We start from the raw sequence: 27,957 nt of genomic DNA on the forward strand, positions 1-27,957 counted from the left end.
GAGGAGACGGTCAATTCATGGTTCGTAGAACGTGGTCGGCCACTAGCGGACCACCACTCTTGCACTTCCTCGTCCGACTGAAACTGACGTCCACGCATGTCTTTCTTTGGGTCGCCAAACATGTGAAAATCACGCGGTGAAAGGTCCAGGCTGTACAGAGGATTCTGCAGAGTTTCCCAACAAAATTGCTGAAGCGTAGCCTTCGTCCGATTGGCAGTGTGGGGGCGGGTGTTATGGTGCAACAGGATGATTCCGTCCGATATCATTCCGGCAGCTCGAGGGCAAACGGCAAAGTCTACAGTGGAAACATCTCACATCTCCCCCACTGAAGAAATCAAAAGCTGTTCATACAAGTTCCAGTAGTCTTGATGACCTTCTTCTTCGACTGCAGGGGCCCTCTGCTCGTCGAGATCCTCAAGCGTGGAACTACAGTCAATGTGTAGCGCTATCAAGACACTTCGCATAAACTGCAACGTGCCATAAAGTCAAAACGCACAGGAAAGCTGTCGGATGATATCTTCCTACTGGCTGATAACGCCCTGCCAATCAGACATCAGCGATATGGTTGGGAAATACCACAACATCCTCCATACTGCTCGGATCCTCCACCATTTGATTTTAACACCCTTTCCGACCTGAAGAAATACATACGTGGACGTCGGTTTCAGTCGGACCAGGAAGTGCAAGACGGGGTGCGGTTGTGGGTCCTTCCGTGGCCGACCGCGTTCTACGAAACAGGAACTGATCGTCTCGTCTCCCAGTGGGATAAATGTGTTGATACTTGTGGTGAGAACTTCTGAATGGAACCATTCCATGGTCCCGTTGTGGCGGGAGTTCTGTTTTCATTTGATTGGGTGAAGTACGAGCGTTTATATTGAAACAATGTATAGAGAGTATACAAGCTACTTTAACAAACACAATAAACTAATGCTGCACATCAGCAAAATTTCCAGAGTATTTAAAACAGGGAAGAGTCGTACCTGTGTTAAAGAAAGATCAAGCAGAGGGCACAGAAAATCACTGGCTCATTTTCCCACTGTCACCGTTTTCAAAAAAAGTAGAATCAGTTATGAGACACAGGTAATTGAGTTAATTAGATAAATACAACCTTTTAAGTGAATCACAGTTTGGATTTCGAAGTGGTAGAAGTACTGAATCAGTCATAGCGCAATTCACAAAAGTGGTTCTAGATGTTCTTGACGAAGATGAGTATGTCACAGGCATATTTAGAGATCTTACTATGGCTGTTGATACGGCTCAACGTAAGATTCTATCAAATAAACTTCGTGCAAGCATTAGGAACCAGCGAAAAAAATGCTCCTATCAGAATACAAAAAATGCGAATATGTTCGTGTTTGTTTAAAAGATTCTGACTGAAAAGTGGCGTACCAGCTGCCTCATTGTAACTCCCTCAGCACCTTTAAAACTATTCCTAAAAATTTTGGCATGCGAACAAATTCGAGCTCTTTGTAACATGCAGTTCAATTCTCACTCGCACAAGTTTCCCTAACTGTAACTCGCTCAGTTTCACTTATCCATCGCTGTAAGTCGCTCACACCCATCCACTTCCACTTGACCATTCTCACTTGCTCATTCGGCTCAAATTATTGTCATTCTCTTTCTCTGTCACTATCCCTGTATCGCAGCCACAGTCTCCTTCGTTCTCTCATACTACTACTGTTTCCTCTCACTGTCACTCTCTCCCCCTTGCTCTCTCTTACTGCTACTATCTCATGTATTCCTTCCCACTGCCGCTGTCTCTTCTCATTATCACTATTCCTCTCTTTCTCGTTATCACCGTCATAGACTATGTCTGTCATTATCACTGGCTCTAACCCACTTCTGTTTTCTCTGTATTTCTCCCTCACTCTTTTCCTAGCAGTGTTTTGTCACTGTCAGTTATGTTTCACAACCGCTGTCTCCCCTCTTCCTCTCACACTACCTTTGTGTCCTTCGCTCTTTCTGTAACACAACCACTGTCTGCTGTCTTCCAGTATTTTTTACTTTTATGACTGCCACTGTCTCCTTCTCTCTCTCGGCATAAAGAAGCGCGAATATTTCGCATGCCGAAATTTTTGTGAAAACTTTTAAAGATGCTGAGGAAGGAACAATGAGACACCTGGTACGCAACTTTTCAGTCAGAGTCTTTGAAACAGGGGCATATTCGCCTTTCTCTTGTTCCGACAGGAGCATTTTTCCGCGGATTCCATTCTTTTCCACACTACATCAAGGCATGTCACTCTTGTGAAAATAACTTTATGGGCCAGTAAACTTTTCATACTTGTGTGAAATTGAAATAGCGCAGAACTATAATTTTGCACCTCAGACCGGATTTAATGTGCAAAAAACATTTTGCATCTGCTTCAGAACTACATCATCATGGGGTTTCCAGAACCCTTCTGATGATAACTAACACACTTAGGGCATATTTCTCTGTGTTACGTCACTTTATAAACTACGTTTTCGCTTCGTATCGTATTTTATGTGTACAAGTAGGGTATCTCGGAAACGGATAAAGATATCAAAAAATGTCCAAGGGTGTCCGACATAGGGATCTTAGGAATATATCGTAACAATTTCAGTCATTTTCTGTGCATAGCCACCTCGGAATCCGAGACTCGGTTTTTCTAAGGAACCATCCATGAACTAATGGTGCCTCCATAAACACCCTATGGCCCAGCGACGACCACATCAAATGCAAAAAGAACCAAACGATTTGCTCAAGTTGACTAAGCTAGAGGAAGTAATTCGACCATAATTTGAGCCTGTACTGTGCGATAGTGAAACTAAGACGAGGGGGAGGAGGAGGAGATTAATGTTTAATGACCGTCAACAATGAGATCATTTGAGACGGAGGGAAAGCTCGGAGTAGGGAAGGATGCAGAAGGAACTGAGCCGCGCCCTTTCAAAGGAACCATCCCGGAATTTGCTTGAAGCGATTTAGGGAAATCACGGTAAACCTAAATCAGGATGGCTTGGGTTTGAACCGTCGTCCTCCCGGAAGCGAGTGCAGTGTGCTGACCACTGGGGCACCTAGCTCGGTGAAACTAAGGCGATCGTTCTGTTGGTATATAAATGGTCTCTAGCTCAAGGGCATCCAAAATACTTGACAGTACTTTTCTATCACCAACAGAACCCGAGATACGAGCCACGGAAAAATCACGTTTCTATGCGTGACGTTTTGGAACATACTGGAAAGAATGCTGTTGCGTCCGTAGCGAGATATATCTAACGATTGGTTCTGATCACACATAGCAGATAGGGTACAAATATTAAAGATAACACACACCACAAATAAGTCTAAAGTTTTAGTAAATTTTCTTTTCTTTATTGAAGTTCTTCAGGGTAGCATTTTGTGACCAGTACTGTTCCTGATATACATCAGTGATAGAAGGGAAAAATTCATGCAAGTCCGAAGGAACAGGTGGTGCGGCGGCTACAGCCACCATGAAATACATGAAATGTATTCGCAGTTGCGAATACGGACAACCATTAGCTGTATAAGGATACGACGACAATGAAAATCCGTGCCGGATCGGGATTCGAACCCGAATTATCTGCTTATCACGAGTGACCGCCTTACCACTTGGAAGGAATCGTCGTAGAACTGTTGCTGGAGAGAATAATGAAACTGCGATATTAGCTACAGTGAATCAATACCCCCATATTAGCACTCGGCATCAAAGTTGTAAGTTGGGCATTAGTCGGACTACTGTTTGCCGAATTTTGTACCATAGAAAATATCATCCGTCTAATATTTCCCTCCATCAGGGACTTCATGGCTATGATTTTCAGAACCGAATAACATTTTGCCCGGGGTCGCTTCCGTAAATACAGAAAGATCCAAATTTTTTCTGGAGTATTGTTCTCTGACGAGTGACCTCCAGGAATGTGAAAAACTCACATTGATTACTCCAAGTTGATTGTCAGCGCCTGTGAAAGACGAATGTTTGGATGGAACAATTTTTGTCAAAGTCAGTGGTCCATTCCTTATCGGTGGCACCTTAAGTGTTGATAAATATCGAAAATTCTTGGAGGACAAACTTTCAGTATTACATGCAAACCTTCCGCAGACCTTCCTTTGGACTTGCGAGAAACAATGTAATTTCAACATGATGGTTGCCCATCACATTATTCTGTAGCACCTTCAGAAATATTAGATTGGGTGTACAATTGTCGGTGGGTTAGAAGAGGTAATCCAATGTCTTGGCCTCCAAGATCGTCGCATCTTACTTTTCCTGCATTTTGTATGGTAGTTTACTTGAACAGTGAAGTGCCAACAATACGCGACAACCTACTTTAGCATACAATAATGTCGAATGATTCCGTCTGCAGATAAATTATTGCATCGAAGTGGGCAGCCACATTTCTGAGCACTTACTGTGAAACAGTTCTTAGAAACAAGCATCCTGTTAGCAAGATGCAAGAAGACATACCTAAAAAGAGCACCCCGTTGGTGAGAGGCGAGAGAACACATGACAAACTTTTTTCACTATTACTGAACTTATCTGCGTTTCTTTTTTTTATTCAAAGCATTTTTTTCGAGATAACACAATTCGGGAACTCAACTGTGTTATTTGGCGCTTACAGCGCCACCTATCATACAACGACAAGAATGTTACATGCAAAAGTTACGTATTTTTTCCCACTGAGTCCGAGTCTACAACAAAAATGGTATTTTCCTATTTAAGATTTGGAAGTTGCCTCAAGCCCAAAATCCTGGGGGTGGGGCATCAGGTCAACATTGGTGTTGCCAGATAGCGTTTTTAAAGATATCGAACCTGTATTTTTCGTGTTTTAATCTGAGATTTTTGTGATATTTTTGTTCTCTCAAGGTGAAAAACTCACCCTGTATACGCAAAATTTAATAATCTAATAAACATAGCATTGTTGTTACAATGAACAATATCCACATCAATCTGAACTCTAAATGGTGAGTGATGAGACAAAGATACAAGTCAAATTGCAAGCTGAATCAGCGAACAAGCCAATACAGCACAAGGAGAAACAGTGAGTGAGTGAAGAGCGCAAAAAGCAGGGTGACTCCTGAGTCGCCTTGCGATCCACTCTGCACGAACTCAGGGGCAATGAATGGCTGCCTGGAGCTGTGAGCCAGGAGTGCACTGACTCATGAGTCAACAGCAATCAGCTCCACACTGAGTCAGGAGTGTTACGGGAGCCAAGTGCTTCCACTTTGTAGATCATTACATCTTGTGGTGAAGCACTGAATGGGCTACCATGGCAGTTTTTTGGAAGCTGTCTTTTCAAATCAAAAGCAGAAATAAAAAGGCGATAAAGTGCTTTATGCATTAATGAAGTGTTTCTTTGCTTTCTATTATGTTTGTGGCTGATAAAGCTGTTCAAAATAGTAAGATGTACAGTCACATGTAGAACGCATTATACAGGGTGGTCCATTGATAGTGACCGGTCCAAATATCTCGCGAAATAAGCATCAAATGAAAAAACTACAAAGAATGAAACTCGTCTAGCTTGAAGGGGGAAACCAGATGGCGCTATGGTTGTCCCGCTAGATGGCGCTGCCATAGGTCAAACGGATATCAACTACGTTTTTTTTAAAAAAATAGGAACCCCCATTTTTTATTGGATATTCGTGTAGTACGTAAAGAAATATGAATGTTTCCGTTGGACCACTTTTTCGCTTTGTGACAGATGCCGCTGTAATAGACACAAACGTAGAAGTACGTGTATCACGTAACACTCCGTCAGTCTGGACGGTATTTACTTCGTGATACATTACCTGTGTTAAAATGGACCGTTTACCAATTGCGGATAAGGTCGATATCGTGTTGATGTATGGCTATTGTGATCAAAATGCCCAACGGGCGTGTGCTATGTATGCTGCTCGGTATCCTGGACGACATCATCCAAGTGTCCGGACCGTTCGCCGGATAGTTACATTATTTAAGGAAACAGGAAGTAGGTGTTTTAGCTGCTGTAGTGGCTAATCCGCACATCAGTAGCAGACGAATTGCGCGAGAATCGGGAATCTCAAAAACGTCGGTGTTCAGAATGCTACATCAACATCGACTGCACCCGTACCGTATTTCTATGCACCAGGAATTGCGTGGAGACGACTTTGAACGTCATGTACAGTTCTGCCACTGAGCACAAGAGAAATTACGGGACGATGACAGATTTTTTGCACGCTTTCTATTTAGCGACGAAGCGTCATTCACCAACAGCGGTAACGTAAACCGCCATAATATGCACTATTGGGCAGCGGAAAATTCACGATGGCTGCGACAAGTGGAACATTAGCGACCTTGGCGGGTTAATGTATGGTGCGGCATTATGGGAGGAAGGATAATTGGCCCCCATTATATCGATGGAAATCTAAATGGTGCAATGTATGCTGATTTCCTACGTAATGTTCTACGGATGTTACTATAAGATGTTTCACTGCATGACAGAATGGCGATGTGCTTCCAACATGATGGATGTCCGGCCCATAGCTCGCGTGCGGTTGAAGTGGAATTGAATAGCATATTTCATGACAGGTGGATTGGTCGTCGAAGCACCATACCATGGCCCGCACGTCCACGGATTCCTTTCTGTGGGGAAAGTTGAAGGATATTTGCTATCGTCATCCACCGACAAAGCCTGACAACATGCGTCAGCGCATTGTGAATGCATGTGCGAACATTACGGAAGGCGAACTACTCGCTGTTGAGAGGAATGTCGTTACACGTATTGCCAAATGCATTGAGGTTGACGGACATCATTTTGAGCATTTATTGCATTAATGTGGTATTTACACGCCGGCCGGTGTGGCCGTGCGGTTCTAGGCGCTTCAGTCTGGAACTGCGTGACCGCTACGGTCGCAGGTTCGAATCCTGCCTCGGGCATGGATGTGTGTGATGTTCTTAGGTTAGTTAGGTTTAAGTAGTTCTAAGTTCTAGGGGACTGATGGCCATAGATATTAAGTCCCATAGTGCTCAGAGCCATTTTTTGTGGTATTTACAGGTAATCACGCTGTAATAGCATGCGTTCTCAGAAATGATAAGTTCAGAAAGGTACATGTAACATATTGGAACAACCGAACTAAAATGTTCAAACATACTTGCGTTCTGTATTTTAATTTAAAAAACCTAGCTGTTGGCAACTGTTGGTGTAAAATTGTGATCCATGTGTTTGTGACTATTACAGCGCCATCTATCACAAAGGGAAAAAAGTGGTCCAACTAAAATATTCATACTTCTCTACGTACTATTCGAATATGTAATAAAAATGGGAGTTCCTATTAAAAAAAACACACAGTTGATATCCGTTTGACCTATGGCAGCGCCATCTAGTGGGCCAACCATAGCGCCATCTGGTTTCCCCCTTCAAGCTAGACGAGTTTCGTTCTTTGTAGTTTTTTCGTTTGATGCTTATTTCGTGAGATATTTGGACCGGTCACTATCAATGGACCATCCTGTATGGTGTATTTTTTGCAGTGTAGTCTATGTCATAGTGACCAATTCAGCATACTGGATGGGATGCCATTGTGGCACCCTGTCCTAGAATCTGTGTTCCGCACGCTGATGTCACTGGAGACACCTTTAGTATCAAAGTGATACTACTCCTTTTTTCTTAGGCACCAATCGCTCACTCCATGAAAGGATCAGTTCAAGAGTGGATCGCACATCACTAGGGCAGATCGCATACTGTTAGATGGGCGAGCTGGGTGTGGATGGCATATGGAACACCAAACACAGGAAGGCGGTGGGTACAGGTGAAGAGCATGTGTGGAGGGAAGACAGTCCCCCTGACATTTCAGCATGGAAGGGAGCACCTGATGATGACGACGAGCTATACTGTCGAAATATTGTGCCAAGAAAATGCAACAATCTAGCAGCATACCTGCAAGAATGTTACGATTTTTCAATGCCGACAAGACGCGAGATCTTCACCTACAGTCGATGTTAATAAACTAAACGACGCAGAGAGAGCTGAGGCAGTACCTGCAGAGTGAGATCATGACGGTGTTGCGGATGATGCGGGCGCTGCTGAAGAGGCCCGCAATGCCGAAGTGTCGCTCCTTGGCGGCGGCGATGCGCTCCAGCACCTCCATGGCGCCGTGCGGCACCGACCGGCCATTCACCTTGGCGATGTGGCGCAACACCGACAGGCACTGGTGCGTGCGCCCCTTCGCCGCCAGCCACCGCGGGGACTCGGGGAACATCCTGCACAAAACAGCCAGCACGTCGCTCTGCTACTATAGCTCACAGCTGCACAGCACACTCTCTGCTCGGCTGTTATCGAATCATTGTTAGCGTTCAGAGGCTAGCGCAGCTGTGGAGGGAGGAGACAGTTTAACTCGAAGCTTACTGGACACAGGCGTCAAGATGACGTGACTTGTTCAGCGTCTTGTCGACTGCTATGGAGTGTTGTCATCACATCTAGCCGCGCGGGATTAGCCTAGCGGTCTAGGGCGCTGCAGTCATGGCATGTGCGGTTGATCCCGGCGGGGGTTCGAGTCCTCCCTCGGTCATGGGTGTGTGTGTGTTTGTCCTTAGGATAATTTAGGTTAGGTAGTGTGTAAGCTTAGGGACTGATGACCTTAGCAGTTAAGTCCCATAAGATTTCACACCACATTTCTGAACATCACATCGAGTGAGGTGTGTGAGTGGATCCTCGGAAATCGTGATATATTACGAAATAAGCAGCCGAATATTTGTAATAAGCGAGAATACAAATTTCATCGTTACTCATTTCACTGACAACATTTTTTAATCAGACGGAAGTCACGAAATCGAAAAAACTCACTCCTGAGGGAGAGAGTCTTTACATGCAAATAACATCGAAACTGCTGAATATTGTTCTATTGCATTAACAAGAAAGTCCTATAATCTTTTACAAACACGAAGATGTGTAAGAAATATTCGGACATAACAGCACACAAACCTACTTCTTCCGGCTCCATAACTCCACCTTTCTAACTATTACACGGAGGTGAACTCATACAACATTCAACAACAGTGTCTTTCATCATTGGTATTCTGAAAGCTTTAACTGCTGATGAATCATTCACTGACATTTAATTGTGGCACATTGTACCAAGAGTTACGTGTCTGTGATAAATCTTCAGTGTCTCATTGCCTTGAAACGGTGTAGTGTCATAACACACAAGCGTAGCACGAAAACAACGAAAAACGAGGAAATCCAATACGGCGTCTCACAAGGTCTTCATTTATCGACTGATATTGAATTTCATGTTTCCTTCGAGTTCTGTGGAAGATGCGTCATTTTGACTCCACTTCAATGTTAGTTTCGAGCGACACTAGCACCTCCCAGTTGCGGGCATCTGCGCCCACCACTAGCCTAGGGCAACTAGTTGAGGCGCTTGTGACGTCACTGCTGGTATCGCTAGTAGCCAGAGGATTCTATTCTCTATTTAAGGATATCAGTGGTAATGACAGTATAAGTTTTCTGTCATCTTTAAATGTCAAATTCTTCAACTTTTCCAATTGTTTGGGTACATTAAAAAGATGTAACGTGAATAAACACAGAACTACGAAAGTTTATTTGAACGGAAGAAAAGTTAGTCTACAAACAGCGGGAATTATTCATAAATGTTATTCCAAATAAAAGACAGCATTGGTCATTATTAGAAGCCATGACGGCAGCCATCTTAGTTTCCATCTGATGTTCAAGAAAGCCCACGTTCAGTTGTTTTTGAGCCTATTACGATGATAGTTTTCACCATCATAACCCTTTACTACATCCTAGTTAGTTAATCTGATGATGCACTAAGAACGCGAACCGCGTTATTGGCCAATAAATGTTGCCACAAAGCCTGTCTTTTATTTCGAACGTGGAACCACTGTTGGTGCACTAGGACAGAATAGAGTGGAGTAATTTGTCTTAGATATTACTTTATTTTTCGCAAAATTATCTATAATTTTGAAGATTGATTATTGATAGTTAATAACTACAGCAACAAGTAGTAAAGATAAATAAAAACAAACCAAGTAAGTATTTGAACATTCTATTTACAAGGCAAGAAACAATACATTTCTATGAGTTAAAATGCAGTATATTATTTGGTATTTACACATTTATTAAAAATATCAGCACAGTTGTATAAGTAATGTGACTAGTGTCATAAACATTGTGTTATATTAGAAAAGCTATTGAAAGATTTTGGGGACTAGAGCACATGTTGAAGTCCTGGATAACATTCATAAGCCTGATGGAAGTCTCATTAACCAGGTGTTGTTAATTTGACAATGAATCTGTTAAACTAAATTTGGATAAATATTGTTTTATAATGTAATTCATGTGATTTCTTCCTCGTTGTTAATTCATCCTTGTGGCTGCTTTGCATGTTTGCATATAGTTTGTTGTGATCAATCTCGCCCAATTGATAATCTTTCTTAATTACACCAATACAAGAAACAATGGTTCAAATGGCTCTGAGCACTACGCGACTTAACTTCTGAGGTCATCAGTCACCTAGAACTCAGAACTAATTAAACCTAACCAACCTAAGGAAATCCTACACATCCATTCCCGAGGCAGGATTCGAACCTGCGACAGTAGCGGTCGCTCAGTTCCAGACTGCAGCGCCTAGAACCGCACGGCCACTCCGGCCGGTCAGGAAACAATCACCGATCTTCTAGACTGAAGTACTCTGAGAGCGTAAGACTGTCTTGGATGCCACTAGCCTTCACTTGGCAGGATTTTAAATACGAGGTGGGTCTTCTGTGGAGCAAGCGAATTCGCAGTCTGATTATTTATATGTCTAGTGAGGCCTACATAAATAGTGTCTCGGCGAGAGGAAGTGATGGAGAGACAATATGAAACGGGAACGAAAAGGTAGGTTACAATGTTGTAGAGATATTTGCAGTTTCACTTAGGACAATTTGTTTCCGTCTGATGTTCAAGAAAGCCGATATTTGGATCTTTTCGAGCCAATTACGATGATGAAAGTTTTCTCTATGATAACTCTCCAGTAAAGTTGCAAGTAAATGGTGTTGCTATCATCTCAGTATCTTTGGCCTCGGAAGGGAAGGGGGAGAAAGTCAAAGGGGAGAGGAGACTTCCACCAAGTGGATTCTACAGCGACAGCGTGGTGAGACTTGCGGGATGTGTCGACGCCCGGCAGTGGAGTGCGCAGTGCTGCAGGCTACTGTACTGTACCTGAAGAAGAAGACGACGCCGAGCGAGGGCAGCGAGGTGATGAGCATGAAGGGCACCCAGTCGCGGCACGCCCACGCCACCAGCGGCACGATGCACATGCCCGTGGACCAGCCCACCAGCTGCATCATGGCGATGTGGCCGCGCCGCTCGCTGTCCGACACCTCCATGCCTGCCGCACACAGCGTCCCACTCAGCCGAGTGTCCACACGGAAGGAGCCTGCTCCACGTTCCTGCTGTACTGCTTCTTTACTCCCCCACAACTATCTTCAGTAACTGCTTGACACGCAGACTGAATGGTGTCCGACTATTATAGCTTTGCAGTGAAGTAACATACATGTTTCGGCTTATGCAATTCACTAATTCACTAAGTTTCAATATGTTCTTAAATGGAATATACAGGGTGTCCGAAAAGACTTTCCCTGATTGCATAAATTGATAAATCAGGCTAGATGTAAGATACAAATATGAAACTTGTGTCGAATTGTTTACAACTATCAAAGTTTTTTTCTGTTTTAGGTTCGCAGTACGTAAGTAGTGGATGAGGTGCAGTGCCCAAGAAGCCATGTTAACCAATCAGGAGAAGGCACAGTGTGTCCTGTGGTACCATGAGACACGATCACCAACCACAGTGCAGAGACACTTCCAGACAACATTTGGAAGGAATCCACCTGATGTCAAGAGCAATAAAGCCTGGTATGAGAAGTTCAAGAACACAGGATCGGTTGCTGACCTTCCGAGGTCTGGTCGACCAAGAACCTCAGCAGACAGGGTGGAAGCTGTAAGGCAGTCTTTTCTGCGAAGTCCGAAGAAATCGGTGCGCAGGGCCTCACGTGAATTACAGATGCCAAAAAGCTCTCTCCATGACATTCTACACAAACGTTTATTGTTTCGTTCATACAAAGTGCAAATCGTTCAGGCCTTGTTGCCCAATGACAGTACACGTCGATATGACTTTGCAGTCGAAATGGTATCACGTATTGAGGACGATGATGGTTATCTCAGACGAATTGCCTTTTCCGACGGAGTGACCTTTTTTGTTAGTGAAGTAATGAATCACCATAATGTGCGTATTTGGGGTTCACAACCTCCTGGTGAGGTCATGGAGTGCACCAGAGGCAGTCCAAAGGTGAATGTTTGGAGCGCGCTATTGCACGATCGAATTATCGGGCCAGTCTTCTTCGCTGAGGCTACCATCACATCTGCAGTGTATCTGGACATGTTGCAACTGTGTGCTGTTCCTCAACTGCTTCAGTATCACCCCGATGTCTTGTTTCAGCAAGACGGTGCACCGCCTCATTGGGGTTTGGACGTCTGTGCCTATCTCGATATGACCTTTCCTGGGCGATGGATTGGTCGTGATGGGCCAACGGTTTGGCCTCCACGCTCTCCTGGCATAAATCCATTAGACTTCTTTTTATGGGGTTATGTCAAGGACGAGGTCTACCGAACACGTGTACCAGATCTTGAAACCCTGCGGCAACGGATAACCACAGTTGTGGAATCGATCCCTCCAGTGATGTTGGCTAATGTGTGGACGGAAATTGAATATCGCCTAGATGTGCTACGTGCTACCAAGGGTGCTCATGTGGAAGTTTACTGATGTATGAAAAAAACTTTGATAGTTTGTAAACAATTAGACACCAGTTTCATATTTTTATCTTACTTCTAGCCTGAGTTATCAATTTATGTAATCAGGGAAAACTTTTCGGACACCCTGTATTATATCTAATCGTTATTCCAGCTCCAACTAAACTCGACGCAGCACGTTTTCGTCGGTTTTGGCGCTACTGTCAGTGATCTGAGTATTGAAGTCATTGATGTCTTCTATGTGCATTTACAGAATTTAATCATTGAGAAACCCCAGTAGAAAAAGTCCAAGAGCATAACGTCAGGTGATGTAGAAGCCCAGACAATGTCTGCCAATCCCATAACTAAGCCGCTACTGCCTTTCCAAAAATAGATCCACCTCTGACAATCCAAGCATTCAATCATTTGGTCATCTCTGACAATCCCAGCATTCGGGCTGCCTCTAACATTTCAACAATTAGGCCACTTCCGCCAATCTAAAATTTGGGCCACCTCTGCGAGTCCGTCAACAGGGCAGATTTGCAACATTTGAGTCACCTTTAGAAATTGACTGGCTGATTCAGAACGTTTTTCCAAGTGTGGTCATACCATGCACGACCCAATTGTGGTAGAAAGCTTTAGCGTAAAAACAGAAATGGGTCAATAATGTAAGCATTAAACAACACCACACATTTATTTTACGAGTTTTACAAACAAATAGCCTCCAATATGCGTTAGTTGTTCCTTAAAAAGGAACGTTATACACTGTCCAGTCATATTAATGTGACCATCTGTCAAAAATCCAAATGACCACCTTTTGCACTCTGGCCTGCTGTGAGACGCGCAGGAGGGGAGTGAGTGAGGCCCTGGAAGGAACGGACAGGCACGTGGACTCCAGGGTGGTGGCCACATGCGCTACGTTTCTCAGTTGACTATCCATGGTACGGACAGCCCTATCGTGCTGGACTCACAAATTCTCAAGTGGGTTTAAATATGTGGAGTTTGGTTGCCAGGGAAGAACGGTAAACTTATCCTGGTGCTCTTTGAGCCAGGAAAGGCACAATGCAAGCTGTGCGAGACATTGCATTGTCCTGCTGGTAGATACCACTATTCCATGAGTCAACTCATGGAACACAAACATGTCATTTCAAAGAGCATTGTTACTGAAATTTTAAAGTCATTATATGAGTTCATGTAACTTTTAACATTCTGATGAAGATAGTCTTAGAACTGTCGAAACCTGGTTAATGCGTTTTTTTAAAAACAATTGTGTGTAAACAGTTGGCTGACTATTACATTTTACATAATTGCATAGATGGTTGCTAAGATCACAGCCAGAAAATGTTTACAATATCAAAATTTTTCGAATATAAAAATAAATAAAGATTCAGGTGTCGTTCACGTATTCCAGAGAATGCACATGTGCAGCTCCTTTGCTTGTTGAAAAATTTGCATCAATGGTTGAATTGGAATGTCAGACACCCAATCTGCTCCCAGTTTGTTGGGATTCTGCCTCCATTATATTCCATTCTGTTCATTGTTTATCGTGTTCCGTAAATCACATCATGAAGGGACAGCTTTCAAGGATGTGAACCGAATCAAGATACACATTAATAGGCGCAAGCAGCCACTGCACAGCACTTGTGTAAAATCTACTAACAAACCATGGCTAGTGTCAATCTACTCACAGCTATAAGTATGGCAATTACTTTTAAATAACTTTAACACACACACGCACACACACACATGTTAATTGCAGAGATACGCCACTACTAAAGGAGTGAAGTGGTTGAATGAGCAAGAGGCTACCTACAAATCCGAGGTAAAGGAAATTTGTGGTAAGTTCCTGTGGGACTAAACTGCTGAGGCCATCGGTCCCTAGGGTTACGCACTGCTTAATCAAACTTAAACTAATTTACGCTAAGAACAACACACACACCCATGCCCGAGGGAGGACTCGAACCTTCGACGGGGAGAGCCGCGCGAACCGTGGCAAGACGCCCAAGACCGCACGGCTACCCCGCGCATCTCAAATCCGAAGCCTGAGGTTCAAACTTCAGTCGGTCCTAAGATTTGTTCTGCATTTTGTCCCTTATTTCAACTCTGACATTATGTTGTTAAAGTGGAAAATGCCAATTTGGAGCGTGGTTTCGAGTCCACATCAAACTATAGGTCCCTTATGGGTGGCTGAGTATGTCAGTCAAAAGTTCACAGGAAGAGAAGGGCTTATCACATCCAATAGGACTATGCCTAGTATGGGGCGAACAAGTATACGTGTTTTATAGAGAGGTACCGACAACTCTGTTATGCCTGTATCATTCTGAAATAGAACTGAGAGTGAGCTCATTGGAGGGAAGTCGATGGGTCTGCTGCTTTACCATGTATAGCCTGTGGTATATAGACATAAGAATGAATTTAAACGTATTCAGTAGATCTTCTGCAGTTTTGGAAAGTGTGAGCGAGATACTAGGAGATTGAACCTCACTCGGATGTATCCACTGGTACCAGTTCAAAAATGGTTCAAATGGCTCTGAGCACTATGGGACTTAACAGCTGAGGTCATCAGTCCCCTTGAACTTAGAACTACTTAAACCTAACTAACCTAAGGACATCACACACATCCATGCCCGAGGCAGGATTCGAACCCGCGACCGTAGCAGTCGCGCGGTTCCAAACTGTAGCGCCTAGAACCGCTCGGCCACCCCGGCCGGCCTGGTACCAGTGTTACCCTCTACATGTAAGGATAAATGTTTAAGCGCAGATCTGGCAGCCGATTAACAATGTATATGGAAGTTTCCTTGAATGGTTTTCTGCGTACTATTTCCCGACTTCCTGCAAAAAACCGCTGGGGCACAGTACTCCTCGCGCTCGTGTCGCACAGTGTGGCTTTCTGTAGGCGTGGTGCGAGGTTTTCTACTTACTGAGGGCTAACGGCGCCTCGAAGACAGCGCCGATGGGCGCGCCGCCCAGGATGGAGACGACGAGGAAGAGCGGGTAGATAGATGACGTCGCGACGAGCAGGCTGCGCGCCAGGCTGGCCAACACCATGGACAGGAAGAACTGCGGCCGCCGGCCCAGGCTGTGGGCACACAACAGCCACAGGGCAAAAACCTCCACGCAGGGCAGCCAGTGCTGAGCACTCTAGCATGACTCCAGTGCACCACCACCACCAGACACCAGCACAATTATCACAGTATGCGTCTCGTCGGAGGACAGAGCGACAGAAAGAGAGAGAGAGAGAGAAACAATGAGCGACGAGGAGGTATGGAAGCATAAAGAACGGATGACAGCACAAGAGGTCATTGTATGGTCAGCAACAGCTCGATCACCTGGTAGTGGATACTGTCTGCAGGCGACTCATGGAGTGATCAATTTCTGTATATTGTAGTGTCGTAAGTCTTGTGCAGTATTTGGCTGCGTGGAAAAAATGGAATGTAAGAGTCTTTTAAAAAGTCTCATTTTTCGAGATCGTGTCACTGAATTGTAGATTGAAAGAGAGGACTGATATGCACATGGTGATCTATTCGGGAGTATTTACGTTGAATGGCCAAAAGCCTCAGGAAGGCACTGGATGTGAGGTTAATAGCCAGCCACTCCTCCACTGTGAAGGCTATGCACTGCATTTGTGTCCGAAAAATCTGATAAAATGACTTCCAGACACCCTGTGGGGCCCTGCAGAGGCGATTAGTCATCAAACACTTGCGGTTGTCCTGTACAGAGGTTTACTTTTGGGGAAACATTATCACTGCAGTAGCGAAGTTTCACTGTAGACGTCGCTGATGTCGGAAACTCTACTTCTCTCTTGAAGTGATCATCTGACGTTGAAAGTCGGTTAACTTCCGACGTGCTGCTCTGATTCGCACACACACCAGTCTGTCACTTTCGGCCAGGCAATTAACTTGATGATGGCCAAAGTACCGTATATATGACACATGAAAGTAGATGTAGAAATTTAGAAAACACTAATTATGCTGTCTGTTTCTATCCATGATACGACATTCGTAACGTCTTTTTACAGAATCCCCAGTGCTGGTAGTAGTTTCTGCAATAATGATTTTTTACCGGAATTTTTCGAGAGTGAGGTCTTTTGTACCGGGGTAAAAATTACACTACTGGCCATTAAAATTGCTACACCACGAAAATGACGCGCTACAGACGCGTCATTTAACCGACAGGAAGAAGATGCTGTGATATGCAAATGATTAGCTTTTAAAAGCATTCACACAAGGTTGGCGCCGGTGCCGACACCTACAACATGCTGACATTAGGAAAGTTTCCAACCGATTTCTCATACAAAACACCAGTTGACCGGCGCTGCCTGGTGAAACGTTGTTGTGATGCCTCGAGTAAGGAGGAGAAATGCGTACCATCACGTTTCCGACTTTGATAAAGGTCGGATTGTAGCCTATCGCGATTGCGGTTTATCGTATCGCGACATTGCTGCTCGCGTTGGTTGAGATCCAATGACTGTTAGCAGAATATGGAATCGGTGGGTTCAGGAGGGTAATACGGAACGTCGTGCTGGATCCCAACGGCCTTGTATCACTAACAGTCGAGATGACAGGCATCTTAACCGCATGGCTGTAACGGATCGTGCAACCACGCCTCGATCCCTGAGTCAACAGATGGGGACGTTTGAAAGGCAGCAACCATCTGCACGAACAGTTCGACGACGTTTTCAGCACCATGGACTATCAGCTCGGAGACCATGGCTGCGGTTACCCCTGACGCTGCATCACAGACAGGAGCACCTGCGATGGTGTACTCAACGACGAACCTGGGTACACGAATGGCCATACGTCATTTCTTCGGATGAATCTAGGTTCTGTTTACAGTATCATGATGGTCGCATCCGTGTTTGGCGACATCGCGGTGAACACATATTGGATTGGAAGCATGTATTCGCCATCGTCACACAGGCGTATCACACTGCGTGATGGTATGGGGTGCCATAGGTTACACGTCTCGGGCACCTCTTGTTCGCATTGACGGCACTTTGAACAGTCGATGTTACATTTCAGATGTGTTACGACCCGTGGCTCTACCCTTCATTTGATCCCTGCGAAACCCTACCTTTCAGCAAGGATAATGCACGACCGCATGTTGCAGGTCCTGCACGGGCCTTTCTGGATACAGAAAATGTGCGACTGCTGCCCTGGCCAGCAAATTCTCAAGATCTTTCACCGATTGAAAACGTCTGGTCAATGGTGGCCGAGCAACTGGCTCGTCACAATACGCCAGTCACTACTCTTGATGAACTGTGGTATCGTGTTGAAGCTGCATTGGCAGCTGTACCTGTACATGCCATCCAGGCTCTGTTTGACAAAAAGCCCAGGCGTATCAAGGCCGTTATTACTGCCAGAGATGGTTGTTCTGAGTACTGATTTCTCAGGATCTATGCACCCAAATTGCGTGAAAATGTAATCACATGTCAGTTCTTGTATAATATATTTGTCCAATGAATACCCGTTTATATCTGCATTTCTTCTTGGTGTAGCGAGTGTAAGTCACATTCTGACAATGTATTCTTAATTTTGCTTCTCATTTAGCACCCAAAAGAAAAAGAGAACGTCAGCAGCGACTTTAACTCCAAATATGCATCGAATGTCGTGCTTTCTGCAAAAAACGGCCTCAGAAAGACCAAAAAGAATCCACTTTTGGAGGGAGAGAAATGTTAGCGATAAATTAAGAAAAAGCTCTCTGCTCGTGAAGCACGTATCTCTGGTTTTAGCGATTAACGTTTTCCAGTATTTTCTCCATATTAATTCAATATTGTTTCAGTATCTGTACTGAATTAGTACAAGTCATGGAATATAAACTAACGCAGATGTCATTTCTGATAAGAACACAGATATTTTTTTGAGTTATACATCGGACCTGAGGCGCTGTATGCAGCAGAATGATTCACGATGAACAGGAAATGTTCTCTCAACTAGAAGTTAAAGGACAACAAGAGGAAGCTCTCAGACCCGATAAGAGAAATGGAAAGTGTTGTGAATGGTATAATAACGATCTGGATCCGCTTGTCGGAAAGGTCATAGATACCACGAGGCAAAGGGACCCAGAAGAGTGACCAACGGGGTTTGGACCCATTTTCACGATAAAAGTCTCAGGTGGGCCCAATTCATTGTATTTGAATAGGCTCTTCAAGAAGTGGAGATAGCAAATGAAAACATCCAGAAATGTGACATTATCAAAATGAAACATCAACCACGTCAGCGCTTAAAAGAAGAGTCAAAGTAGAAAACAAACTGCGCATGGACTGACGGAACAAAGGAGGCTCACAAGAAACGAATGCAAAATTACTGGTCCCAAGTTAGAGCAAAAGGCACGTTAGAAACGACATTATCCGCAGCTGGAAGAAATGAAAGAAGTCTCACAAACATCACACTACATTCTCCGTCAAGAAGGTTCTGCGTGACACTCCATTTCACAACTACTTTTTCCCAAGACCCACGCCCTTCGATATGGAATTAGGCCTGTCATTACAAAATTCTCAGGTATTCCTTCATGCCCACGTCGGCTGACTAGGAACTATAATCCGGTGTTCTGGTTCCCGTAGTGAATGATCTCCTGAGCTCTTCCGCAAGTACAATTTGGATATTAAGGTGTGCTGATCGTAATTTTTATAACTAACTGCGTCGTTCCTTATGTTCTGAGTCTGCAGAAACGTGACAGTATTAGTAATATTTGCAATTATTTGCACCTATTCACTTTCGGTGTCTTCCGAGTCAGAAATAGACTTCATCAGTACTAGATTTGCCGACAGCACTAGACGTTAGACGTGCTACACTTGCATGAGCTAGATCACTATGATGAATTACAGTTCATATGCTGAACCGCAAATTCACTGGATGTCAGCTATGGTACTCTACCATAGGAAAGTTTGTTAACCATCCCTTGAAAATTGTATGATCTTTGTATAGGCAACTGTCTACTGCCAGTAAAGGAAGCAGTAGTTGCAAAATTCATGTAACGACCAATCATGGCGATTCTACATGGCTAATATTGGTCGATGGAATACTGGCGGTTCGTCATGTGCCCTGAATGACGAGTTTATATTAACTCGAGATATGCATTTGGACATGAGAGGCACCGAAAAAAAAAATAATGTGGAGGGAAGAGATCTTTGGAAAATTTCTTCCACATAAGCATCAACCTGAAGGAAAACGAAGAAATTTGCTGCGAACTTCATTGAGTACGTGTATATTGCAATTAAAAGTGAGTTCCATACTCATTACAAAACCGCTGCATTGTTACTTTTGGGGAAAGCCTAGAAGTTGTTGTGCGCCGTTGCAAAAATTGTTGGTCGAGTGTTCGTATTGTGATGTTGGCTCTGACTTACGCTTCTGCATTTTGCTTATACTTCCATGCTCTGCATATCACTATAACATATGTGGCAGAGGTAGCTCTTGGCCCTGATGCATGATAGAAACCACTGCACCACTGATCCACCCTACTCCTTGGCAATACGAATTGGTAGGCACTAACTACTACACGTTTTAGCACTTCCAGATATGGAGGAAGCGCGTGTAAGCTGTGAGGGTTGCATATGGCTCTCGGTAGACTACAGTGTATGTTCATGAGAGACACGGGTGTAGTCAGAAGCGTTCCAGGGAAGTGTGATAGGACCATTCTAGTTTTCTATATACATAGGGTGAGTGGCCGAAACGCTATTGAAAAAGTTTAGAGAATCGTCGTTTACAGCTGACTGCGGGACGATCCTACTGCCGGCAACGTACATTTCGCGGAAGGACAACGAAGACAAAATAAGAGAATTTAGGGCTTGTACGGAGGCAAAAGGATGGTGGTTTTTCCCTCGCTTCATTTGGGACTGGAATAGGAAAGGAAATGACTAGCATTTGTGGGGGAGACCGAGGTTCGTCGGCACGAGGAGTTAGTTGGCACACACCTTCTACACTCCTGGAAATTGAAATAAGAACACCGTGAATTCATTGTCCCAGGAAGGGGAAACTTTATTGACACATTCCTGGGGTCAGATACATCACATGATCACACTGACAGAACCACAGGCACATAGACACAGGCAACAGAGCATGCACAATGTCGGCACTAGTACAGTGTATATCCACCTTTCGCAGCAATGCAGGCTGCTATTCTCCCATCGAGACGATCGTAGAGATGCTGGATGTAGTCCTGTGTGCCATGCCATTTCCACCTGGCGCCTGAGTTGGACCAGCGTTCGTGCTGGACGTGCAGACCGCGTGAGACGACGCTTCATCCAGTCCCAAACATGCTCAATGGGGGACAGATCCGGAGATCTTGCTGGCCAGGGTAGTTGACGTACACCTTCTAGAGCACGTTGGGTGGCACGGGATACATGCGGACGTGCATTGTCTTGTTGGAACAGCATGTTCCCTTGCCGGTCTAGGAATGGTAGAACGATGGGTTCGATGACGGTTTGGATGTACCGTGCACTATTCAGTGTCCCCTCGACGATCACCAGTGGTGTACGGCCAGTGTAGGAGATCGCTCCCCACACCATGATGCCGGGTGTTGGCCCTGTGTGCCTCGGTCGTATGCAGTCCTGATTGTGGCGCTCACCTGCACGGCGCCAAACACGCATACGACCATCATTGGCACCAAGGCAGAAGCGACTCTCATCGCTGAAGACGACACGTCTCCATTCGTCCCTCCATTCACGCCTGTCGCGACACCACTGGAGGCGGGCTGAACGATGTTGGGGCGTGAGCGGAAGACGGCCTAACGGTGCGCGGGACCGTAGCCCAGCTTCATGGAGACGGTTGCGAATGGTCCTCGCCGATACCCCAGGAGCAACAGTGTCCCTAATTTGCTGGGAAGTGGTGGTGCGGTCCCCTACGGCACTGCGTAGGATCCTACGGTCTTGGCGTGCATCCGTGCGTCGCTGCGGTCCGGTCCCAGGTCGACGGGCACGTGCACCTTCCGCCGACCACTGGCGACAACATCGATGTACTGTGGAGACCTCACGCCCCACGTGTTGAGCAATTCGGCGGTACGTCCACCCGGCCTCCCGCATGCCCACTATACGCCCTCGCTCAAAGTCCGTCAACTGCACATACGGTTCACGTCCACGCTGTCGCGGCATGCTACCAGTGTTAAAGACTACGATGGAGCTCCGTATGCCACGGCAAACTGGCTGACACTGACGGCGGCGGTGCACAAATGCTGCGCAGCTAGCGCCATTCGACGGCCAACACCGCGGTTCCTGGTTTGTCCGCTGTGCCGTGCGTGTGATCATTGCTTGTACAGCCCTCTCCCAGTGTCCGGAGCAAGTATGGTGGGTCTGACACACGGGTGTCAATGTGTTCTTTTTTCCATTTCCAGGAGTGTATTTCCTGCCGCCGTGGTGCTAGAGCGCTGTCATCGCACTAATGGTGAGTGTATGTAAAGGTGCATGTTTATTCTTTCAATAAGTGTTTTAATTACTATTCCAAATTTGATTAGAAGTTTATTGAGATAGTTTCGGTTTGGTTTCTTATTGTTTAGTTATTATCAAAATGTGTTTACTGTTTTGTGTAATCGAATTGGTGATGTTGCTATTTTCATTGCGACTGCTTGAATATTAACTTTGGTGGTTGACATTACATTTATTATTATTATAATATCATCTCAAATTCTTTTGAGACAAGCTTATTACTACGTTAATTGTTTTAGTAACTTCAGTGTGCCTGGAAACGTCACTAAGACAGGAACACTGTTTAATCGTTTTTCTGACTGGTGAGTAAATTCGTTGATCGTAATTCTTTTTATTCTGGTGAATCTATAGATCACGATGGAAAAGTTTCGAAAGAGAGGTTAACTGTGGTTACATGCATGTGTGATTTTGTGCCTGATGTGATTGTGTGGTTTCCATTTTGTTTTTGATGTCCCTTTGGGGCTAACTAGCATAGTTCGGTATGGGGTCAGTTGGCATAACTATGACAACATGGCCTCATCGAAGGCAGAATCGCTGCTTCTTGGGGCTAATATGAAGAAAAAGCCATGTACAATCAAAAAGGGCGACCCGGCTACGGTTGACAAATCGAAGAAGAAAAAACTACCTGTAAGACGGCCAATTTCAACTTTTTTCTACGATTCCCATGATAGTGTGTAAGACATAAGCAATGTCGAAGGTGAGGACAGCGTGGCCTTCCTAATGATAGTTCAGAGGCTGAAGAACTTCTCTATGGCAGAGACCTTTCACTTATAACCTGCTGCCAAGATAATGGCGAAGTATCTCTTTCGACAGTCCCCAAGAACCCTAGTGAACCTGAAGAAATACAAAGAGGTCACATGGAACAAAATCAACAACGAATGCCCCACATTCTGCAGGGCCTTTTGATCACCATGAATACATTTAAACTGTTGCGACCAGGTGAAACTACTTTCGTCTGGCCATAAGTGTGGATTCTTTCGCTACTCTGGGAGAGAGCTCATCATACTAGAACGCATTAAATATTAGTTCATTTTTAAACAAATAAAAGATTTACTTAACTCTGACGTACTTCTTTGCCAAAGGAGTACTTGATAATTTACAACTGTCATGGACTAGTAAAGCATCACTCGATGCACTGATTGAAAAACTGTTCTCTTGAGATACAAAACGCAGCATTTATGAAGTACATTTCATCAGAAACTTTATCTGTTTCTGTCCTACCCGATCATATTGACTGCTGTAGATGTCTCGAACTGGACGAGCTCTGGCAGTCTCGACGCTATATTGACCTCAGTGTGAGGGCGCTGCAAGACTGATAGGGAAGGTGTGGTCTTTAGAAGCGCCTCTCATTGGTCGTTGCGATTTCTAGCGAGCCCTCGCTAACGTCTGTGGTAAGTTGGCAACGCGATCTCTGCACGCTACCACATAAATGACTTTGTTTTGTTGAAATATCAGACCTATCAGAATGCTGGGAATATTCTCGAAACCGATGACAACGAGATTTGCGTGTCCACCAGGGATAAAAGGAGGAAAACTAGAGATGGCCAGATGAAGATGATTCAGTTTGGTACGACCAAAGTAAAAATGTGCGAATATTGAACCCTTCAGTTCAAATAAATGAGCGCCCAACTTCAACATTCGTGGTCAACTCAAAACATTGTACTAACTCTTTTTGAATAAGTACAGGTAGCTATAATTACAAACAGAACTTATTTTCTTGAAGAATTCATTGGTTGTTCATTTAAGATAATACTGCTGTTTATACATCTAAGCATAAATTATTTTTGTTCAAGTATTATTTCTTCGTGAGTAATTTATTTTCTGAAACTTTACTCTTTGAAAATGAAGCTACATGAAGTCTTCATAACATAAAATGTTTCTTCCTAGAAAGCTGTTGTGTTCTGCAAGTACTCCAATCCATATCAGGTTATGCCACCTCCCCCTAAGGGTGTCTTAACTAACCTCCAACCTGCAGTTAACTGGCATAATTGCAAGCTTTTACCAAAATTGTTTTTGGGATTACCTAAATATATATTTAATTAATAGGGCATACATAATTTTGCAGTCAAAAAGTTTAGTTATCCGCCAGATTCACCAGAATGCCACCAAGTGCTGCACAAAAACAGAGAAATCAAAAACCAAAATTTATGCCAACTAGCCCCTATCTCCCCTACAGGGTACTCTAAACTACATGGTGGCTTGCTTAGACGCAGTTGTAGATGTACTCAGTAGTCGCCGAGCTGGCAAAACATACAGATGTACTCATTAGCCGCCCAGCTGGCAGAATATGAAGATGTAGTAACTAGTCGCCCAATTGGCAGAACACGAAGATGTACTCACTAGTCACCCAATTGGCAGAACATGAAGCCGCCGACGACGTGGCCGACCTGGTGGACGGCGAAGGCGTTGGCCACCTTGAGGCGCTCGCCGCATACCCAGCGCTCCTGCGAGGGCACCGTGCGCGTGTACCACGTGTCGTCGAACTGGACCCCGTGCTGGCACTCCACCACCGCCGACTCGTTGCCCGTGCCCGGCGTCGCGAGCCCGTCGACGTACTCCCAGCTCACGTTGTACTGCAGGCAGTGCTCGAACGCCGACTCGCCCTTCACCCTTTAAACCAAGCAACAGCGACCTTCGTAAGGCAGGAGGCTGGGAAGAGGTCGCACAGTCAGCAAGTTTCTAACAAATGGAAAAGGGTCTTGCTGGGGCTGTTGGTGTTGTTGTGGTCTCCAGTCCAAATACCTGTTTGGTGCAGCTCGCCTTCAACCCCGAATAACTACTGCAACCTACATCCTTCATAACCTGCTTACAGTATTCATCTCTTGGTCTCCCTCTAAAAGTTTTGCACCCCATACTTCCCTCCAGTACTAAACTGGTGATCCCTTGGTGTCTCAGTATGCATCCTGTAAACCTATCCCTTTTTTTAATCAAGTTATGCCACAAATTTAGTTCTCTCAAACTCTATTCAGCACCTCCTCACTAGTTACGCGATTTACCCGTTTAATCTTCACCATTCTTCTGCAGTACCACGTTTCAGAACCTTCCATTTTTTCTTGTCTGAACTGCTTATCGTCCACGTTTCACTGCTGTACGAGGCTACACTTGTAACGGTTCATCTAGGACGACCATTTGTACGTTTGTTTTACCCCTCTTGTAAGTAATAGGTGATAGTGTTAAAGGACTTTTCTGAGAGGCTGGACAAAGCCGCAAGTATGGCTTATTGTCATGTGCTGATATGTTTCAAAAATATTTTTTTGAAAGAGAGTTTGTAATGACGCCACGCAGTATGCGGAAGCGCTGGCGGAGATGAAGTGGGGGTGGACTGCGCGTGTGGCGCAAAAAGGCGACCGTGCACCAGCCGCCATAGGGAGTCGGTAAGCCACTGCTGCTGAACGAGGGATGTATGTGAAAAATGTCAAACGTCAATATTCTTCTTGCACGGCTGGGTGACTGACGTAATACTTTTCTGTTGCGCAAGGCCACGCTTTTTATAACATTGAATCTTGATTTGAATTGGAATTCTTAAGGATAGACTGGATATATACAATACAGAGCGTGTATAATTAAAAGTTCAAAACATGCAGGCTGTTTCACTTGCTGCTACCCACTGGTTTTATGCAACCCACAACGTCTTCAAATACAACGTGCGAGATTTCCATTTTCTCTAGTTCACTTCCTGTAAACTACTAGTCCTACATAAAAACGTGCTAGAAGGTCACTTTCGTTGTTATAAGCTTGTAATATAATCCTGGTCGCCATACCCTATCAAAAGCTCTTTCTATATCCAGATATAAGGCTGTTGCACAATCTGTGATATTTAAGGCCTTGGTAATACTAATATATATTCTAATAATCGGATCTATAGTTGAATGTTACTGTCTAAAACCTGCTTGTATGTCAGGTATAAGCCTTTGGTCTTCTGCAAATTTATGTAATCGTCTGTTTAATATGGACTCAAAAGATTTTCCAGTAGTTCATAATACTGTTATAGGATGATAGGATGTTGGAATATTTAATGGTTTTCCAGGTTTTGGTATGATAATTACTAACGCTGTTTTCCATTGTTTCGGTATCTGTTTTAATTTTAAAACATTGTTGTACAGACAGTGTAAAGTTCTAATTATTTTCTCCCTTGGTGCTGGTCTAAGATGTAGTCTGCTAATTGCATCCATTCCAGGTGAGGTGTTTTTGCCATTATATATTGCTTTATCTATTTCCTCTTCTGTAATTTCTTGAATCAGTGCTAACAGTTCTTCATTTAAAACCTCTGGGGATGTTAATTGATTGGCATTTCTTCTTCGACTTTTTGTTTGTGTGTGTTATTAAAAAGTGGATCCTTAGGTATTTTATGAGTTTCTATTAAAACTTCTCTAAAATTTGTGCTTTTTCTTGACTATCTGTTATTATATTCCCATTATATTGTATTGGAGCATCAAAGTTTATTTTATCTCCTGTAATACGTTAAAAAGTCTTCCAGAACTTGTTTGATTGATTGTGACCTAATAATACACACGTTTTTGCCCATCTTTGTGAGTGAAAATCTGCTAATTGTCTTTTAACAGGCATATTCAACCTGTTCCATTCTATTCTCAATTCTTCAGATTGAAATCTTTTTAACTGTCGATTTATCCTACGTTTTTGTTTTATAGTTTCCAAAATATTTTCAGGTGTCCTTTCTAGATTCTCTTTTATTCTTTTTACTGTGGCACTTTCATATTTCGCTTGTTTTATAGCTGCTACAATGGCATCGTTATATTGGTTTAATTCTTCAGTTGTTGTTATATCAGTCACTTCTGGTATATTTTCATCAAGCAATGTTTGATATTTTTCTTGATCCATGTATTTTAAATCGTATATTACTTTTGCACTTTGTTGGCTTTTCATAGAATGGTACATTGTAGTTCTTACTAATAGTGGTAGATGATCACTAACAATACTTTTGCTTATCCAGTGAGCAGTGAAATGTCGATACATATTATTACTGTATAAAATATGGTCGGGTGTTAATGTACCTCTGTGGTTTATAAGAGTAGGCTCTTCGTTGTCGACTCGTCAAATATTAAAATTTGTAAGGATAGACTCTAGTATTCTGCCATTTGTATTCGTTCCAGAATCTCCAAAAGTGTTTGATCTTGCGTTTAGATCACCCATAATAATGAAAGGACCCAGACTTGTCATATATTCAAAAAATTCTATAGGTAATCTGTCCTTTGGAGGGACATATATTATTGTTAAAAAACATGAATTTCTTAGTTCTTGTTTGTGTCTTTAATACCACAGGTTGTACATTTTGCAAATTTTCTTGCAAATCAATCCTAAATGCTGGAAAGTTTTTGCTATGTAATATTGCTACTCCTCCACTAACATTCCTTCAACTGGTATTAGTATCATATCTATGGCATATAAAATCCTTGATCTTTATTGGATACTCAGATGCCCTTGTCTGTGAAATACCAATCACACTGACGTTTTCTGAGTCTATTAGATGTTCTATTAAATTAATTTTCGATCGTATACCGTTTGCACTGACAAAGGCAATAATGGTTTCTCTAGCAATTACATTTTACATTATTTTCTCGAGGATCCATTTTTGTATGCTATCTTCAAAATTAGGGCTGGTTTCTATTCCTTAGGATATTTGTTTTAAGTACTGTCAGCTTTTGGAGAAGGCGTTTCTTCTACTTGCATATTTCTCTGTGGACTATTCTTTTCTAAAGGTGGCCATTGCTTTGGTGCCAACTGTAGTGGTTCTTGTATTGTACGTAATCGGTCCTCAAGATTGTTTATGTGGAAATGCATGGAGTTTAAGCTCTGTGTAATAGCAATTT

The 27,957-nt window shown here is 43.7% G+C and overlaps 1 protein-coding gene across 1 annotated transcript in view; it reads right to left on the bottom strand.

The window, feature by feature from the left end:
* The window catches only part of LOC126458187 (carcinine transporter-like), a 116,209-nt gene that overhangs the window by 27,094 nt on the left and 61,158 nt on the right, over positions 1–27,957 (bottom strand). The window contains exons 3-6 of the mRNA XM_050095063.1: positions 24,470–24,739; positions 15,633–15,790; positions 11,146–11,314; positions 7,965–8,186 (exon numbers count right to left, since the gene is read on the bottom strand). Of these exons, the coding sequence (XP_049951020.1) occupies positions 7,965–8,186; positions 11,146–11,314; positions 15,633–15,790; positions 24,470–24,739 (819 nt within the window). The remainder of the gene's footprint in view (positions 1–7,964; positions 8,187–11,145; positions 11,315–15,632; positions 15,791–24,469; positions 24,740–27,957) is intronic.

The sequence above is a fragment of the Schistocerca serialis genome, chromosome 2, assembly GCF_023864345.2.
Source record: "Schistocerca serialis cubense isolate TAMUIC-IGC-003099 chromosome 2, iqSchSeri2.2, whole genome shotgun sequence".
In the NCBI taxonomy this organism is placed as follows: Eukaryota; Metazoa; Arthropoda; class Insecta; order Orthoptera; family Acrididae; genus Schistocerca; species Schistocerca serialis.